Genomic DNA, 19,664 nt, shown 5'->3' with positions numbered 1-19,664 from the left:
GGTTTTTTTTTTTCACTTCTACTTGCATATTACATGGAATCTCTTCAAAAACATTGACATCCATTACTAAAAACCTGTTTGTTTTTTCAACAAAATCATTACAAATTAAATTGTTAAATTAACCTATCGTTCAAATTTGTAAAAAAAGAAAACAAAAAATATTGAACTAATAACAAGAAAAAAAAAAGTACGAGCAAAGAGAATATTGTAACAAAAAAAGCATACACCACAAAAAAAATGGTACACTTGTAAAATTGAAAAGAAAAGAAGCATACCGTAAAAAATTGTATGAAAAGAAGCAGGATTGTCAAACGATTAGTGTTACATCATTTAAGAGTGTGTGGAATCCTTGTTTTCCCATGTGATCAAAAAATAAGTCTCAATTGATGATTATAATTGATTCATTATCTTCTATTTAAGGTATGTTTTGATAATTTTCCAATACAATAAAAAAATAAGTCTCACTTTGTATTTTATGATCAATCAATCTTAGCCATTAATTGAAATAAAAATCAAATGCCATGATTTGGAGTAGCTTTTATAACTTACTCTTGGAGTCAATATAACCCTCCTTATATATATATATATATATATATATATATATATATATATATATATATATATATATTTTAATATGAGGTAAACTCCATGAATTTACGAGTTGATTCTACGTTCCAATTCCACTTAACCAAAAACGAGCTCCATGTCATATACTATCTTGTTTTGTCCTATACCATTTTGTCTCATACATGTGTTTTGTGAATGAAACACACTATTCTCTTGTATGATCATCAATTATTTAATAAATTTTAAAAGAATTTTTTTTCTTTGACTAAATTATTTAATAAATTCTTCACCAAAAAAAATAAATTTATTTAATAAATTAAAAAAACAAATTGTTTATAAAGTCCGAGTATATTTTAAAGCAGGAAAGGGGAGGGAGTCGTGAACTGATGATAGATTCACATTCATAGTACAATCGTAGTTATGATCGCACATTCAGCCGACACCACTCCACTCCACTCCATGTGCACACATTTGACTATCCAACCAAAGTGAGATGTAAGTGTAAGTCACTCACTCACCACTTCTCGCTGCTTCACGCGCGAAACTAATTTTTACACTCTCCACCATCATTTTTACATCCACGATCATTTCAACAATCAACAACAAACAAAAAACCTAATTTTGGAACCTTGTTTGTTTATTATTATCAACCACTAACTGAATCACATCACAAATTCCTATAATTAATCTCAACCCACCATCATGACCAACACACATTTCAGAAAACCAATTCAACACCACCATTTCCCAATTTTCAGATCCACCTTCTTCCTCCTCACCATGGCAGCAACAACCCTCTCATTCCTCTTCCTCTTCTTCTTCCTCCTCTCCTCCTCCTCCTCCCACTCCACCCCCATCCACCACATTCAACAAGCTTGCAAAGCCACACGTTTCCCTCACCAATGTCAAACCACCCTCACCTCCCACCTTCATCACCTTCCCTTCAACCCTACCCCTCTCAACATCATCTATTCCTCAATTTCACTTTCTTCTCTAAACCTCAAAATCGCGCAATCAATGCTCGATTCCATGTTACGCGGTTCCGCAGGTAATCACCCCCACATCACCATCGCGAAAAGCTGTCTTCAAGTTTTTCAATACTCTCATCACCGTACATCTCTCACCGTTCAAGCACTCTCACGTGGTAGAACTAAAGACGCACGTGCTTTCATGAGTGCTGCATTGGCTTATCAGTATAATTGTTGGTCTGGTCTTAAATATGCTAATGATACTGAATTGGTTTCCAAAACGATGTCGTTTCTTGTTTCTCTCACCAATATTTCCAGTAATGCTCTTAGTATGATTGTCTCGTATGATTTATTTGGTAACAATACTGATTTATGGAGGCCTCCGAGAACCGAACGGGATGGATTTTGGGAGGATTCTGGCTCCGGCGTGTTCGGGGCGGGACCGTCTGTACCGGCGAATCTTACGCCGGATGTTACCGTGTGTAAGGAGACGGGTAGTGGGTGTTATGGGACGGTGCAGGAAGCGGTTGATGCCGCGCCTGATAATGTGGATGTTGGTGGAAGGAGATTTGTGATATATATAAAAGAAGGGGTTTATGAAGAGAGGGTTAGGGTTCCGTTAAGAAAGAAGAATGTTGTGTTTTTGGGTGATGGCATTGGGAAGACTGTCATCACTGGCTCGGCTAGTGTCGGATTAATGGTGGGGATGACGACCTATAACTCTGCCACAGTAGGTAAGTTTGTTTTGTTTAAGGTTTATTCATGCAAAGATTACTTGACGTTTAAGTTAAACGTGTGTGTCTCGTATCCACAGTGATTCGTAGAAATTAACATAGATAGAATGATTTGGTTGAAATAACTTGATAGAAACACTGCTAAAATACTGCATAGATTTGATATGACATTGTTATATACAACTTGACTATGCAAATTCTAAGTTTGAAATCATAATAGAAACTAGAAAGGAATTGCAGCCACTTTGTAGTCAAAGACGTAAGCAAAATTGACCGTTACCAAACATTGTGCATGTGCTTTAGTTTACATTTATTGTTTCTTTATTCTTTTGAACCGGGACGATGTTATAACAAGTTGATTGATTGATTGATTAAACTTTACAGGAGTTGCTGGGGATGGATTCATGGCAAAGGATCTGACAATCGAAAACACAGCAGGTGCTAATGCACACCAAGCAGTAGCATTCAGATCAGACAGTGATCTTTCTGTTATTGAGAATTGTGAATTCATAGGAAACCAAGATACTCTATATGCTCAAGCCATGCGTCAGTTTTATAAATCTTGCCGTATTATAGGGAATGTCGATTTCATCTTTGGAAACTCGGCTTCATTCTTCAAAGACTGCAAAATCCTAGTCCAGCCCAGGCAAGCAAGGCCTAAGAAAGGGGAGAACAATGCCATTACTGCACATGGCAGAACAGATCCAGCTCAGTCTACCGGTTTTGTTTTCCACAACTGCTTGGTTAATGGTACTGAGAAGTATATGGAATTGTATTATGACAAGCCTAATGTACACAAGAACTATCTCGGAAGGCCATGGAAGGAGTATTCTAGAACAGTTTTTATTAATTCGTACTTGGAAGCCTTAATCACGCCCCAGGGTTGGTTGCCATGGAGTGCAGATGTTGGACTGAATACACTCTACTACGGGGAATTCGGCAACACTGGACCTGGTTCTAATTTGACCAACAGAGTGTCCTGGAGTAGCCAGGTTCCTGCTGAACATGTGTCCACGTATTCCGTACAGGGTTTCCTTCAAGGAGATGATTGGGTTCATCGTAGCAGTTATTAGCTCATCATGGGATGGGAGTAAGTGATGGTAGAACTATGATTATGAATAGGAGGTATCAGTAAATGGGAAATTGTTCATATCTTTCCGTATCTACTTGGCAAACTGCTTATACAATGAGGATTTAAAAAAAGCCACGGGGAGGAAATAACTCCAAATCTTGTGTCAGTTTTGCTGGTAGATACACTTCTGGGTGGATGAGGATCCTACTTATTTTTATTCGGTAGACCCTCTGCCCCTCCATATTCTTTTTGTATGATGCAATGGCTGTGGTATAGAATAATGATCTGATCATGTAAAATTAGTAAATTTATTCCGGAGTTTTCCATCCAATGTAACTATACAACAAGGATATGGAAGGAAAATCCATTATGGTGACTTCTTTTTTTTATCTGTTTCTTTTCAAACTCTAGAGCTGTAGCAAGGGCAGTATTGACGTTTTTATACATGACTGCGGGGACTCTGGTGAGAAAATTCTATCGTAGCCATTTCCTTTAAAAAAGAAAATGAAATCGAAATGGATTTAAGGTTTTGGTTTTTGCTTGCATTTTCATTCAAGTTTGAAGTCAAATCCTGAAAACGTCTATAGTTTCGTTTCACTTGAGGCCAAGCTGCGTGATCAAAATTAAATTAATGAAATAAGATTGGTGATAATGGTTTGTAGTTCTCTCTTTATTTATTAGTGTTATCCTTGGTTTTTCCTTCTCATAACTTCTGAATTTCAAAACACTAATGACATTTATTTCAAGCATGTCTTATGATTAGAATGAAATTGTGTTTCTCCCGTTCATGACTGTTGCATGTTCTCATATATTACAATATTTCTTTTTTGTACCCAAACACCAGAAGAGAGTCATACATTATTAATTCATTCAGGGAAATTCCTCAAAAATTGAATTGTGGTGAAATCTATGTCCATATGATCGGAATAAAGCTTTGAGAATAGACCATTTTTAAGCATAAAAATGTGTACTGGGATTTTTTTTCTCCTTTATCCATTTTTTCTAATGCCGACCCCATTGAGTGGGATAAAGTTTTGTTGTTGTTTTTTGTTATGAAAGATATGGTAGGCAAGAAAAGTTGAAAACTTGAATCTGACAGCTCATAACGCAGAAAGAGATGATGTGGCAACTGTGGGAGGTGTTGGAGTAAAAAACTCATCATCTGTCCAGTTACTCTCTCCCCAATGCCGCAACATGCTTTTCCAGTCACACAGATTATCTATACACTTCGTCAAGCGGTGATCTTTAACTTTGATTCGCCAATGCCCGTCTGTGTAGTTTGCTATTTCAGCTTGGCTCCGATCCCACTCCAATTGTGCCTTCTGCTTTGACTGCAACAGACAAAACTGCTGTAAAAGCTCAGGCATTGCATCATGCACCTTCCACCACTTTGCATGTGCTACATCACTTGCAAACTCATGAAATATATCAAAATTCCAGTTACAATCATAGTCCCTGAAGCATAACCATGGCTTCAAACCTAGATAGTGAAGCACGTAAAGAATTGGTGGCTCAGCACCAAACAACATGGTTTTCATTTGCTTCTTCTCTTCCTCATCACCAATCCAAAAATGCTTCAAGAAGTTCATGTGTCTTGGTATCCTGTGCCACCATGTAAATATTTCATTCAAATACCCTTGGTCCCCTCCATTGTAGGACTCAATCTCATTAATATGATCCATCAGGAGCTGAAATGTGCAGTTTGATGGCTCCACCACCATGACACCTGAGTTGAAAAGCGTGGCATTGTTACCGGTAGCAGTGATTTCTGGCATTCCAAATAGAAAATCTATGTTTCTGAGTATGAGCAAATCTGCGTCAATAAATATTATCTTGTCATAATCTGTCAACTGCCATAACCTGAATTTGCTGTAGTTCCATTCATTGTAAGCATCTTTTTCAGCTTTGGGGTTTCTGATCCTCTGGATTTTTCTAACCTTCCACCCTGCTGCTTCCAAACCACTTTTGTGATATTCACTGATTGTCTCATCAACAAGTATTACAAGGTCTCTTCTCGATCCTGACATTCGGATGCTTTGTGCTGCAGCTATGGCTCCACAGACATAAACATGAGCTGAATGCAGAATTGTTGCATAGGCTTCTCTTGGAGCATTTCCATTGTAAACCAGTTCTGCATTTCAATTCATTTCATGTCAATTTTATGACCAATGACAAAAACATGATAGTAGTACATGCAAGCACAATAATCACATTGAAAATATTAAATTCTCTTTCTCGTGGTCATGGAGGAGATCAGAGAATGTAATGTTTAAGCAGGAAATAAAAGAGGCGTTGATTTTCTTGGTTAATTTCTGTTAATTTGGCATTCAAGGGCTTCATAAATCATTTATAAAAAAAAAAACCATTATTGAGTATAATACCTTTGCCTCTCATAGGAAGTGCAAGTTCACATGAGCCAACTGGAAGCTGAACCTTTTCTCTCAAAATACTCAAGTTTGGTCTGTATAACCATACATTTCCTTCACGTCCAATTAGTTCTTTGCAGGTAAACAGATTTGGTATCGGAAAACAGTTGGTAATGAAGAGCACATAAACGGGGTAATTTCCTTTGAAAGAGGTAGCAAGTCCAGCAGCTGCAAGCTGCAGGTGCAAACGAGCGACATCTCTAGACCAGTTGTCTCCATTCCTACAAGGAAGCTTGACAGCAATGAGATTGAGTCTTGTACCAGGAGATACAAGACTTGGTAGAGAAGGACAAACAGGAACTTCAGTTTCTTCTTCTTCATCAATCCATTCTGGATATAGAGACTCCCATGTAACGTTGTTTGCAGCATGCTCCAGATGTAGAACAAAATGTGTGGTATCATGAAAATTACGCTTCCAGTTAGAAATCTCAGTGTTGTTGAAATTTACAAGTCCGATGCCTTGAAATTCATTCTTTCCTGTCATTTTCTCTGTTATTTTCATTATATCATCCCAATCAGTATCTATATTTGAAATGTACCGAGGATCTGAGCCACCCCATATCCACCTGTTCACAAAATTGCAAAGATACTTCAATGTTACACCACTATGCTAAGAACAGAACAGGTATATACTAAAATAATGGTGAATTTTTTCTTATTATTTAGTATGATCTTTTTAGCACATGTAACTAACCATTAATATCTATAGCATAAACATTTCTGATCGAAGAAGACATGCCCGATTTTGACACATGTTAGTGTCGGTATCTGAAACCGACACATGATTAAATTCAATTGTCATTTTCTCGAAATATTACCAATTTGATGCGTCAATGCCATGTCTAGTGTTCGTGTGTGTGTGTGTGTGTGTCAATGCTTCATACTCTTGATATATGAAAATTATAATCCACATATTAATTTCTATTTGGTTGTATTATAGGAAAATGTACCTTGAGCCAGAGCCTGATAAATTTCTGGTACTGTAAACTTCTGGAGAGTATAGGAGCATTACAAAAGTGGCAGAAATGGTTACCACTAAGATAAGTTTTAAAAAAGAAAACTTGCATCTTGAGCTCCTATCTTGGATAGATAAGTGGAAAGGCTTCTCTACATCTTTTGTTTTACTTCTTTGCACTTTTCTCTTGTATAAATCTTCACTGTACCTCGAAATTATTGAAACAAATTTTAGTATGCATAATAAGCTAGAAAAAGATTAACCAAACAAACAATTGCAGATATCAGTTTATTAGCCTAAATGTATGTCACATATCTTTAATATTGTAATTTACTTTGTCCTTAAATGTTGGAGTTTGACTTTGAAATCAACCTGAAATCCAACATAAACCCTTGATTCCCGTCTCTCACTAACTGCATGCATTTACGTAGTCAGGAGATTTGTGACTGTCCCGATTGAGATCCGATAGTATAGATCTCAAACTTGTTAATTTTAGTTTATTTTCTTAAAAATTAAACAAAAAACATGCTTATTTTTTATATCGTTTGAGACTGGATGCGGTCAATGGCTCCGCGGAAACAGATTCCTTCAACAACATATAAAAAAATGTATGTTGTTTGTTACATTCTCCTCATCTTACAAGTCCATAATAATCGGTCATAAACTCAAAGCATACAACATGATATGTCCAATTCACATATACTTAAAATATATGATGACCTATCGTCACACCTATTAATCCATGCTTATTTGAGGGACATTAGACTCTTTTTAGAGGTTTTCTAGTGAATAAACAAGAGAAATCAGCTCAGAATTGAAGTGACTTGGATTACAAGAAAAGCAGGAAATTATGCAGAAAAATATGGTTTTGCACTACGCTGGGGGCGTGGGACTATCACGCGCAGCGTAGTGGTCTGTGCAAGAAAGAAGAGTTTCCCCTGCTTTAACTACACGTGGCGTGATGGCTATCACGCGCGGCGTAATACCCCGCCTGAAGATGAACTTGCTCTCTGACTAGTCACGCGCGGCGTGAGATCTATCACGCGCGGCGTAGTGTTAATTTCAGCAACCACGCGCAGCGTGGTTGCGATCTGTATTTAAAGAAAATTCATTTTTTGGAAAAGGGTTCGAAATTTGATAGTCTGATCTTGATTCTAAGAGTTCCTGTGCACGATTTGGAGTCCTATCCAATGTTCCAGAGGTTAAGGGTGGCTAGATTTGAAGCACACAACATCATGGGAGTTGATCCTTTGGAGTTGGAGCTAGGATTGAGCTACTTCACCATGAGAGGCTAGACCCTCATAGAGGTTGGATCATGATTAGGAACTAGACTATTGTAATTCATGTAATCTATTGTGTCCGTAATGAATCTCTCTTTTATAGTGTTATTCAATGAAATCCAGATCTTAATGTTTTACAATTTCTGATCAACTTTGCAATAATTTTAGATTTTGATTATGTATGAGAATATGAGTTAAAATCCGACATGAATTCATTGAGCACTTGAGTGTTTCCGGTCGAGAGATTGAAACATAGAGTGTAACATAAGATCAACGCACTTTTAATTACTCCGTTACCGGTAGCTTCCGTCCAAGAGATTGGAGAAGTATCGGTGAAGGATAGGGTGGATTTATCAAGAGATTGAGATTCATCATATTGTTGATCTAGTTGTGACACTTGAGTAGTTCATTACGACACGATTGATTGCATGCGATTACTATTGTTTAGGGATTTGTCGACGATCCAACCTCACTCTTTTATCATTTGATTTCTAAACGTTTTCTTACAAACCAATTACTCAAACAAACCCCCAAACATGTGTTTTACTTTCATAATGTTCATAGACATAGTTGAATTGATCGAATGTATCACAATCCCTGTGGATCGATAATTTTATTACTATTGACGATATTTGTACACTTGCAAAGAGTCAATCAATATATATATATATATATATATATATATATATATATATATATATATATATATATTTTAAATTAATATAGTAGGTCCCTACAAATTCTGCTCATCTAACTGTTGATGCAGACTTGATAAAAACTATAAACCATTGGCTATATGAATTTACTTATAGAAGCTATAGATAATTGAGAGTGAGATATATTGATATGAACCTAGTATCTTGCTAAGCTTTCTTTGAATGTAAATAAGAAATATTTAGAGATATAAATGTCACTGTCATTTATAGAAGACAGGAAGGGTATATGATACGGATCACACAGAATTGTCACTCTATATGCAGGTCCCCTCCTGTTGTACTTCAAATCCTATTAGGTGAAATACTATTTATCAAATCCTTATGATATTTTTATTTGTATTTCTATGAAGGTGAAATGTAAAATCCAAATAAAATAAAAGAAGCAAAATGTATCTGTCAGATAGCTAGCTATAAGGTGAAATGTAACCTATATATACAAATATTTATCAAATTATACTGATATAATATTTGAGTAATTCATACACTTTTTAATAGTTTTAATTTGGATACATGTATTATTTACAAAACTCGGTATTGGATTAAAAAGATAATCTTCGTAAATTTTTACATAGATTTAAAATTGTTTAATATTTTTAAGATACATCAAGATTAATGTCATGTGCGCTTTTTTTAAACAATGATAACTCAACTATCTGAAACAATAGTTAATAAAGATAATTTCTTAAAATTATTACACTAGTTTAATCATTTATTACTTTTCTTAAATAATGATAATTGGTCCTAGAAACAAATGATTATTGGGAGAACTGTTGAAACTAATGAGAGAACAAAACTCTTTGCATACAATAGAAAATGAAGTAACTCACATGGATGCTGGCAAACGGTGTCCCATTGTTCCTCTCATATTCATCTAGCTAAGCCATGCAATTGCAATACAACATATTATCTCTGCAGATACCATCAATAATCAACTTTGGTTAATTCACTCATATAAAGAAACATATTAATTAATTAACAAAATGATATAGTTCAATCAAATATTGAAAACTAAATTAGTACTCCTAGAAAACCATAGTACATGATGCTAAATTTTGCTCCAACATGCAAAAACACAATCCTTAGGAACCCAAAACGTTGTTACAAATATTGTTGTTGATGTTGTGAAGCATAGATAGAGATAAAAAATTATAGGAAGAAGATGATGGAAGAAAGAAACACTAATTGATTGCATAGTTTGGGGTGCGTTTGAGTCACAATATAGACAGAGTGGCCAAGTAACTTCCTTCACAATTTTTTTCATTATAGTTTCTTTTTTTGGTAGTCACCTACTTTGCCTTATCTCTCATATTTTATTTATTTTATTTTAGTATGCCTTTATTTTATTTTATGAATTAATTCTAAGTTTTTCTCTCTGTGTGTTTATTTTGCCTGTAATTCATTACCATTTCATAATTCTGCTGATGTTATTATCAGCTATTAATTTTTAGTTGACAAGCCACTATAATACAAAGAATTGATGTGTATATATGTCATTATTGTATGAACCATGTATGAACCATTATTAGGTACTTTTAATTGCTTTGGAAGTCAATAGTTAGCAAAGTATATGTGTATGGCCAAAAAAATAATTCCAAGATCTTTCAATTACTTTCTTAAAAAAGTTATGATTAAAATTTGAGTGAAACCATTTTAATTAATACCACAAAAAAAGTTTGAGACTCGATTTGATCTTAAAAAAAATAAAAACACCTTTTAGTTCTTGAGAAAAAAAATAGGACAACTTACTCCATATATGAACTAACGTAAAAGGAAATAGACAATTAAGTCTCTAACAATAATTAAAATTGGACAATTTAATTTAGTCCCTACAAAAGAAAATGTTCCTCAATAATTTCTTCAATAAATTGTCTATTTTTATTTTTCTTCCTTAACATTCAAATAATCATCATCTAAATAAATATATCGTTGTATTATATAATTTTTTAAATCATTGTCGTCTTAGGATTTTGTTTTTTAAAAAAATTAAAAGATCAATGTTAGTATGTTAATAGACTAAAATAAATCTTCACCCATAAAATTAAGAATTCTTTAAAAAATTTTTTTGGTGAATTTTAATATTTAAGGTGGCTTATATGCAAATAGTTGGCCTTTCTCTTCATAGTATTTCCATATTGGAGAGAGAGATACATTCATTTTTTTATTAAAAAAAGAAAAAGGAATATGTACTTACGATGTAAAATAATTTTACACTGTCAACCAATCACAACTATGTTTTCTACCACATTATTCCATTTAACTCAATTTTTTTTTGATAACTTTAACTCGACTTTTTTAATATGACATAAATGTTAAATCGTTCATATTGATCGTTACTGCATGTTCTTTAAACTAAAAAAAATTAAAATTGGGCTGGATTAGATTAATCGAAGTTATGATTACTAGCGGGCCAGGCAGGCGCGTTCCGCGCCTGCCTGTGTCTAACTTATGTACCCAAAAAAAAAGATACGTCTTATGTTATGGTGAGTTTGTTAATAAAAGATTTTTGTTGCTACTAAAAAAAAGTAAGGGTAATGTTGGTATTATGAAAATTCTACCCCAAAACTCATGTATTTTTTTTATATATTATAGTATAGAATAGATATAGATGAAAAAACCATAAAAAAAAAAAGGAGGAAGTTAAGGGCAATTATGGAATAATTAAAAAATCATAAAGGAAGTTAAGGGCAAAATGGACCAAAAAAAATCCAGCCCAAACTCCCTTATCCCCTTTATATATTGTTATAGATGTAAAGGAAACATCCTTTGTTTAAAACAAAGTTATTATCATTATAGTGGTGAGAGTTGTTGCTACTCGCTTAGAGAGATTAGGTTAATGAAAACTATTGTTCTTTTAGATTTGGAGTAAAGGTGACCACATGTCCCAATCCTTTGTCATATAGTAAAGCCTAATTATTCCCATTTTTTTACAAGAAAAACTGTTTATGCTTTTAGTTTTAATATCCATGGTATATTGGTAGTAGGTAAACATTCTTTTCATTATCATAATAATTCTCTTAATGTTAAGATTAATGAAGTTCATCTCCATCTGAAGAAATTGAATGGCAGCATCAAACACCTAATTAGTTGCTAAGACAACTACACATAACATGCACGTGTCACTCTTCTGTTTTCTTTTTTACAATGTGATTATTAATATTATAGTTAATTAATCACCCTTCAAAAAATTGATGACATTTGTTTAAGTGTCCTTTATTAGACTGTTCCACCAAACTTGGTCAAAAATGCAAATTAACTGAAATTTAAAAAGATTTATTATCAATCACAAAGGATGATTGCACATATCACCAGTTGACCACCTTTATTTGTTCCCTTCTGTCACCTCTTGTATTAATTTGTCTCACTAGTCTTTGCATTTAAGTTAAGCCGTATGGTGGAGGGAAGAAGTTTCCATTTACTCCCTCCGGTCCTTATTATAAGGAACACTTTGAAAAAATCACACAGACTAATGAAGCACATTTAACATAGTTATTTTCATTTAATACTCTTATAAATTTTAATTTATTCCATGTATACCCTTATTTAATTACTCTTTATTCAACTAACTTACTTATTTTTAAATTCTCTCTCATAATAAATAAGGGCATAAGTGAAATTGAACATTTAAAACATTTGAAAATTGGTCAAAGTTTCTTATAAAAAGGACCAAATTTTTTGCCCTAAGTGTTCCTTATAAAAAGGACCGGAGGGAGTATTACTTGAAGGACTTATAACTGAACTGAACAAGAGACAGTAATATAACTGAACAGACTTGTATTTCAATGCAATGGTTGAATGGGAAAGATTTGTTATTTTTTCCTTCAAGTTGCCAAGTGGTTAGAATTACACCGTATGTACATATAGCATTGTCCCGACTAATTGAGCTGAGCTTACGGGGACAAAAAATTAATACTTGTTATAGTTAGAGTATATCCTAACACGTGACACAAATGATAGATATTTAAGTCCCTTAATTATTTGATGAAGGATTTGATCATTGACTAGTTTGTATGAAAAATATTTATCACGAGTGATTAATCTTTTAAATGAATCTCAATTACTTCGAACAGATAATCTTTGTAATTGCACCCATCGCTAACAACTATGCCTGCAACTTCATCTATGTAACAAAAACTAACATCTTAAAACACTTTTTACTAAACAATGTTAATCTTTATGTATCTTAAAGACTTCTCAAATTATTTTTATACAAACTTTCAATGAAACGACAATAAAATATGTATCCGACAATTTGTTGACCGGTATAACATTACTCAAATATCACATTTTACAAAAAGTTTGTTACTACTATTAAATTGGATGCACACACGAACCCACACACACGTCATTGATAAATACATAATTCTTTATAAGAAGATAATGTGGAGACGTAAGACAATACGTATACTGTATTGCAAGTAAAGCAACTCCAAAGTTAAAGATTGTGTTTTTAAGAGCATATGGACAATGGCAAAGAAGATTTTGTGCTTTCTAGTTTTATCCATTTGTTTTTCATTGCTGGCTAAGGTTGATTTTTGACATAAGTATGAGTTAGACCACACTGAAAGCTTTGCCAAATGCAGCATTACTTTGTCCATGGGAAAGCATTGGAAACTTCATCTACAAATGAGTGTGAACAAAAAAAGAGGCTACATGTTATCCCATAATCATACTTGAGAAAGAGAGGACCACTAGTCTGTCCCTTTGCACATACATAACCTTATCAAGCAACCTTTAGCATGCGATATCTTTTCTTCAACTTTGTCTATTGAAATAATATAATAATTCCCAATTAGAAAAAGAGAAAATAAGCTTGAAATTGCATGCTCAGGAGCAAGTCAACAAAATGAACACCTTTTAAAAGGATGAAAATTAAGTTCCAATGACTTGGAACGGTTGAACTTGCATTATAAGTTATTGCATCATTGTCTTCTCAATAAACAAATTGAATGTAGACCAAAAACCATTAACAAATAAGCAAGACCCTATAATCTAACCTGTCTTGTTTATACATTCACCGTTGTAAGTTGTAACGGTTATGACGTTACAACGGTAATTGTCAGTTTGAGGTTACAATAAAATATAGAACAATTTCCTGTAGCAGCAGCAGTAGTAGGTAGAGAAATATTTTATTATTGCAAGCCATGGGGAAATTTGTAAAATAAGCAAAGACAAATCCAGACATCTCACACTACGGGGACAAAACGTATTTTCCGCAATACATTCAAATGAACCACAATCACAAATCAGAATCGGATTTATCAGCTTTGGGAGATGCATACTGCCTGGAGAGACGAGATTTAGCCCAAGGATCAAGGGGTGGTCTCTGTGGTGGTTGAGGATTTGGTGGCTTTGACTGCCTAAGCTCATTTTCTCGATCAATTAACCTGTTTCAAAGCATAAAGCATATTAGTTTTTTCTTACACGTTCAAATCTCAATATCCAAATTCTAAGTAACCTAAAATATTTGAAGGATAAACAATAACAACACACTAGATCACAAAGACAGGAAATACCTAGAACTACAACAAAAAAATAATTACTTCTTTAATGAAATCAAGTCAGGTTACCAAAATAACAACCTAAATATCAGTGTAAACAAATGACTAACAGAAAGTAAATAGAGATTTACTCAATATAGGCCATCGGTGCAGCATCACCAACTCGAATACGAGTCCGAAGCACCCTGGTGTATCCACCAGTTCTATCCCTGCACATCACAATGTCAGTTTAGTCTCACAATTAACCAACATAAATCGGCGATTGCAATTGCATCAAGTTAATACTTACTTATATCGATAAGCCAGTTCTGTAAACAGCTTGTGAAGGACATCGTCTCCTCGCACGAAACCAGCAGCACGCCTTGCAGCACATACGGACCCCTAACAGTTTATTTTTTAAACTATACGTCAATACAAGTAGTAAAGCTAGATAAATAGTTACTTTTCCTGTCAATTTTATGGGAGAGAAAGCATGGCAACTAATGGTGGAAAAGGGAAACCATGTCAGACAAATGTAAACTGTAACAAACATGCATGTGGAAGGTAAATAATAAGACATCATAGCCCATATCAAGAACAATAAACATGATAATTTTTTTTGCATGCAAATTAATCAGTGTTGTCAATCACAAAAAATAGTGATTTGATCAAATTCATCTACACTACAATGCTATAGCGCCACGTATCACAAAATAATAGTGGTTTGTTCAAATTTCGATACACTGTAGCGCTGCTATAGCCTGTATATGACAACACTGAAATCAATTCATCACAGAAGAACAACTTAGTAACACAGTTTTAAAAACCCAGATGTACAAGCACGGACGGGAAAGAAAACACAAATGAGGTGAAAAGAAAAGAAAAACTACAGATTTTAAAAGAACTGTGATGTAGGTGCAGAAAAGATTGAGAGATAACTGGCCCCAAACTAGAAGCCCAGGTACTTCAGTTTAGCAATTGAATTCATAATATTTCACTATTAGAACTCTCTGCATTAAGGTAATTGTTATTTGATTGCTTGCAAGTGACACCATCCTTTATATTTTGAGCCAGCAAACAAATGACAGTTACTGCCTAAAATTAATCAAATAACCAAGCATAAAAAATAGAGTACAAAGGGAGTTCAACGTTAATCACAAGGAGAATGAAAATGAGTTTAAAATCTAAAAATAGTGGCTAACACAGAATAAAAACATCTAATCTAATGCAATAAAATTATCATAAAGGGAAAGGAAATAATATAGAATATAACATGAAAAAACTACAATCAGCTATATATGCACTAAGAAAGATATAAAATATCTATTTGTCAGTCAAATTCAGTTTCAAGTTCATATACACATATGTTTCGACTCCGACTTCGTTGTTTGTGTAGAGTATTAGTCATTAGAGTCAATGCATGAGGGGTTTCAATGCTTAAGTGGAAACATATATACAACGGCTGAAATACATTGATATCACTCTCGACAGTCTTGAAACAGCGCGGTTGAAAATAAACTAAATAGTTTACATTTCTAAGACATTTACATTTCTAAGACATGCATTAGAGCTGTTGGGGACCCAACTCGCCACAGATCTAACCATCTGCTGAACTTGTTTGTCCAGCCCAAGAGTTATGTTTCGCTTTTCAATTTTGTGGCTACATGATTTGATAAATGATGTGTCAGGAGCAGTGTTGGCCATGGTAGATTACAGTGGCAGATTTTGTTACAACCGCCATGGCCAATTTGTGGAGGATGGTGGCACTAAGGCATTTTATGGAAGCTTAAAATGGTGGATTTTTGGCTTTCCACCATCCACAATCAATAACACTAGTCTGAACTGACACACTACTGCTATCACTTTTGGTTTCATTAGTTTGTAAATAGGAACCCCAAGCCTTGTTTGCTTTTGTGCAGTGAAGTCAGCAATTTAACATATTAGTTTGTAAATAGGAATCCCAAGATTTTGTAAACGTTGAAATTCCCTTACCTTGTGAACTAAAACCAGTTTGATAAAATATTATTTGTTCATAGATTAAAGAATAAGAGAGATATAGACCTACTGTGAGCTATGACTATCAAGTGTCAAATGAAATTTTTACTCTTTTCTCTTACTTTAGTATCAGTGATATAGGATATTTTTCTTGACAATTTTTTTTTTTTCTGTTCAGCTGACATAGCATAACATGACATATAGGAAATGTTTATAATTGAAAAACTTCCTCTAATACAGTAGCCTTATATGATACCACTTAATATACTCCTTAAGTATTATGCATCAGAAGAGAGATTAAAAAACCCCGGTCCATTCCCATTCAAGACTAACTAAGCGGATTATTACATAGAACTCATTCTATTCTATATAAAACTAACGAAAAATCACAAGAGTACATTGATAAACTCTGTTGCACGGGAATCCTACACTAGTTGATAACCGTGCAAGTTGCAACCATAACAATAACAATGCTTTAATAGTTGCCAAAAACAAGGACAGGGTTTCATAAACTTCAAACATATTAAATTATTGAAAACAACTGGTAGAACATATAAACCTCGGCAGACACAAAGTATAATCATATATTTCCACCACTGGTAGAACAATATAAATTACTCGATGTAAAATCACCAAGCCTAATAGTTAAACTAATTGTGAAAATCAATTCAGTCCATCATAAACCACAAACACGTGCAAGCACTAACCTCTTTACCAAGTGTTACCATTCTATCCGCAAGCCGTCTAATCTCCTTAGCCTACAACCAACATTACAAGAATCATATAAAATTTGAAATTCACAAAAACACATAACCGACACGTTCTTCTTCAGAAAAAAAAATGCATACCTTGCTAATAGTAGTTTCGATACGCTCATGCTTCACTAACTGCGAGACCATGGTTCTAAACAAGGAAAAAACAAGAAAATGGTATTTGAGTACCCACAATTCAGCATTATCACATATGGTAGGGGAGAAAAAGGAATTCAAGGATTGAATTGAAAGCATGTTAACCTAAGCATGGACATTCGATGAGCCGTGTCTCGACTTAGCTTCCTGAACTTCGTCATTTTCGCAGATGCAAAAGCAAACCTAAAACCAAAAGCTAAGTCATTTGAAATTTAAAGAATTTCATGAACTCAAAATCAAAAGCAACAAAATCACCCACCATACATTACATCAAATAAAAATCTAAGTTAACCACAATATTTCTACATTGAATCATTGAATCTGAGCAAAAAAAAAAAAAAAAAAAAAACAGTTCTATATTCTTTATAGGGGCGGTTATAACGGCTGCGAATCGCGCTGGGATTGCACCATCGGGCTCAGTAGGAGAAGGTTAAAATCGGAAAAAGAAGTGTACCTGGACGGACTTTATCGCAGTGTATGGCGGCCGATGAGGAACTCCGGCGGCGTTTTCCGGTAGTTGAGTTGAGTGCTACTCGAATCAAAGCTGTTTTTTCTCAGACTGCAAGGGAAAAGCGCCAATGAATTATGGGCCTCTATATGGGTTGGGCTTTTGATCCTAGGGCCTGTTTGGTTTATTATATTTTAAAAAAGTGATTTTCTTTGTATTTGTAAAAATGATTTTTATGATAACTTCATTAAAAATAGTGAAAATTATTTAAAATTCTTTTTTTTTTTTTATAAATTTAAAGAGTGATTTTGAAATTCAATAATTTAAATACATTTAATAACTTAAATACACGTGTTAGAGATTTTAACTTAATAAAAATCACATTTTTTAAAAAAGATATCTCTCAAAAGTAATTTTTATGAAAAGCTATATAAAATAGCTTCATTTTTAAAGATTTTTTGAAATTTTATGATCCAAAACAATGGGTAAAAAAATGATGAAATACTTAAAATGATTTTTTTTTACACAACATAAAATGGTATTTTAAGATAACCGTGCGCAACTACAGAGATCGAACTCAGGACCAAATGGTTAAGGGACTCAAGTATCTACCACTTGTGTCACACTATGTTGGTACCACTTGTGAAACTTTTATAAAATAATTCTTTGTTAAATTTTATTTTAACAAAAAACCAATACACTATAAAAATCCTTTTTAAAAAAGGTAAAACAAATGAACCTATATACTGAAGGCCTACGCCTATGGAATTAGATTCAATGCAGTCGTGACTGCATGCAGTCAGCGACTGTGAACCGTCCGATCAAGATCAGATGGTTTAGATTTTAAACAGTTTTTTATTTTATTTTAATATAAAATTATGAGCTGACATTTAAACCGTTCGATCAAGATCGTACGGTCTAAATTTGCTGAATGCATGACTGCACCACTGTTGAATTCACTGAATCCAGGTCCCTACGCCTATAGAAAGATTACAACATTAATTTGGGAATACTCATTTTGGTTATATTAGCAAAATATAAAGATGTTTTCTCTCCCGACCCCCCTCATTTCTTTTATACCCCCGAAAATTCAATTTTGCCCCTTGCGGTTTGAAACATTTTTGCCAAAAAACTTCGGTTTATATTCACCGAAGCCAAATATTAGACCATTTCGGTAACTGCGAACCGAACATTAGCGTTTTCGGTACACATAAAACGAACGTCAGCTTGTTCGGTACCTGCGAACAGAAATGTGATAGATTTCGGTACGTTGGTCGCTGGAATTAGGCCATTTTCGGTAGCAGTTTACCGAAATAATTGTTTCGGTACCTGCGAACCGAAATGTCCCAGATTTCGGTAAGTGGTTACCGAAATTTATCAGCATGTCATATTATTTCGGTTCGTATAAACTGCAGTACCCCAAGGACAAAAATGGAAATTCAGGGGTAGAAAAGAATTGAGGGGGGTTGGGAGAGAAAACATCAAATATAAATGAGTAATTTAAGTCCACCAAAACTCATTAAACATCACATTTAAACCCACATCACACCCTATATGAGCTAAAGCTATCCGCACCTGTATTTGCTTCACAATAAGGATGACAAATACACATTTCCTAACATAATTGAAGTAGTCTTCGAATTTGATGATACAAGCTTCAACCTTCCGAACAAACTCCATCCTTATTACGTAGCATATTTACCACACTCATAGAATGCATTCAAGTTAAGTTAATCCATTGATTAATGGCAAATACTCCCAAATTATGAAGGGGATAAAATAGGCCTCACCTAAGTTAATCCATAGAAACTACACAACCAAAATTACGCATCCATGTTAACAAAAAAAAAAAAGCTTGAATGCTATTTAAAAGGAAGCCAAAATGATGACAATAAAAGAAGCAAAAATTACTCAAATTTTTGAAGATGTATTCACATCTCTAGTAAACCACAACAATGACATGGAATAATGTAAGGAATATCTAATATCCTGTACAAATCATTTTAGTTCATCAAATTGAAAGCTATAGCTAACATCAAAATCTTACATTCAAAATTGTGATCATAAATAAACTATTATGTGTGACTGATGTATAATATAGGAAGTCAAGTACAGAAT

At 34.0% G+C, this 19,664-nt stretch overlaps 4 protein-coding genes across 5 annotated transcripts in view; 1 reads left to right on the top strand and 3 right to left on the bottom strand.

Moving 5' to 3' along the window:
* The window catches only part of LOC123916287 (zinc finger CCCH domain-containing protein 38-like), a 60,226-nt gene that overhangs the window by 28,310 nt on the left and 12,252 nt on the right, over positions 1-19,664 (bottom strand). The window lies entirely within an intron of this gene.
* LOC123916290 (probable pectinesterase/pectinesterase inhibitor 51) lies at positions 1,007-3,730 on the top strand. Its single transcript, XM_045967718.1, has 2 exons — positions 1,007-2,269; positions 2,654-3,730. Exons 1-2 carry the CDS (start codon positions 1,270-1,272, stop codon positions 3,340-3,342), a joined length of 1,689 nt encoding a protein of 562 aa, XP_045823674.1. The 5' UTR covers positions 1,007-1,269; the 3' UTR covers positions 3,343-3,730.
* Positions 4,190-10,034, bottom strand: LOC123916289 (UDP-glucuronate:xylan alpha-glucuronosyltransferase 1-like). 2 transcript variants are annotated; one of them, XM_045967716.1, is made up of 5 exons: positions 9,758-10,034; positions 9,546-9,627; positions 6,718-6,924; positions 5,723-6,333; positions 4,190-5,472 (listed from the first exon to the last, which is right to left on the bottom strand). In XM_045967716.1, the coding sequence occupies exons 2-5, from the start codon at positions 9,587-9,589 to the stop codon at positions 4,442-4,444; spliced, it is 1,893 nt and encodes a 630-aa protein (XP_045823672.1). In that variant the 5' UTR covers positions 9,590-9,627; positions 9,758-10,034; the 3' UTR covers positions 4,190-4,441. The 2 variants fall into 2 exon arrangements, with proteins under 2 accessions (XP_045823672.1, XP_045823671.1); XM_045967715.1 differs by having other exon boundaries at positions 9,739-9,988.
* LOC123916295 (50S ribosomal protein L17) lies at positions 13,668-17,694 on the bottom strand. Its single transcript, XM_045967726.1, has 7 exons — positions 17,553-17,694; positions 17,204-17,281; positions 17,039-17,093; positions 16,898-16,948; positions 14,506-14,597; positions 14,348-14,425; positions 13,668-14,102 (listed from the first exon to the last, which is right to left on the bottom strand). The coding sequence occupies exons 2-7, from the start codon at positions 17,257-17,259 to the stop codon at positions 13,955-13,957; spliced, it is 480 nt and encodes a 159-aa protein (XP_045823682.1). The 5' UTR covers positions 17,260-17,281; positions 17,553-17,694; the 3' UTR covers positions 13,668-13,954.

The sequence above is a fragment of the Trifolium pratense genome, linkage group LG3 (assembly GCF_020283565.1).
Source record: "Trifolium pratense cultivar HEN17-A07 linkage group LG3, ARS_RC_1.1, whole genome shotgun sequence".
NCBI classification, from domain to species: domain Eukaryota; kingdom Viridiplantae; phylum Streptophyta; class Magnoliopsida; order Fabales; family Fabaceae; genus Trifolium; species Trifolium pratense.
The sequence above is the reverse complement of the archived record's forward strand: the minus strand, read 5'-3'. Positions and strand labels throughout refer to the sequence as shown.

Excerpts from the sequence above, each read along its gene's own strand:
- LOC123916290 (XM_045967718.1), top strand. The coding sequence starts at position 1,270 with ATGACCAACACACATTTCAGAAAACCAATTCAACACCACCATTTCCCA. Across the intron at positions 2,270-2,653 it reads CTATAACTCTGCCACAGTAG|GAGTTGCTGGGGATGGATTC; the intron begins GTAAGTTTGTTT and ends TAAACTTTACAG.
- LOC123916289 (XM_045967716.1), bottom strand. The coding sequence starts at position 9,589 with ATGAATATGAGAGGAACAATGGGACACCGTTTGCCAGCATCCAT. Across the intron at positions 6,334-6,717 it reads TTATCAGGCTCTGGCTCAAG|GTGGATATGGGGTGGCTCAG; the intron begins GTACATTTTCCT and ends TTTTGTGAACAG. Across the intron at positions 5,473-5,722 it reads ACTTCCTATGAGAGGCAAAG|AACTGGTTTACAATGGAAAT; the intron begins GTATTATACTCA and ends ATTGAAATGCAG.
- LOC123916295 (XM_045967726.1), bottom strand. The coding sequence starts at position 17,259 with ATGACGAAGTTCAGGAAGCTAAGTCGAGACACGGCTCATCGAATGTCC. Across the intron at positions 17,094-17,203 it reads CATCGAATGTCCATGCTTAG|AACCATGGTCTCGCAGTTAG; the intron begins GTTAACATGCTT and ends TTCCTTGTTTAG. Across the intron at positions 14,426-14,505 it reads GAACTGGCTTATCGATATAA|GGATAGAACTGGTGGATACA; the intron begins GTAAGTATTAAC and ends TGTGATGTGCAG.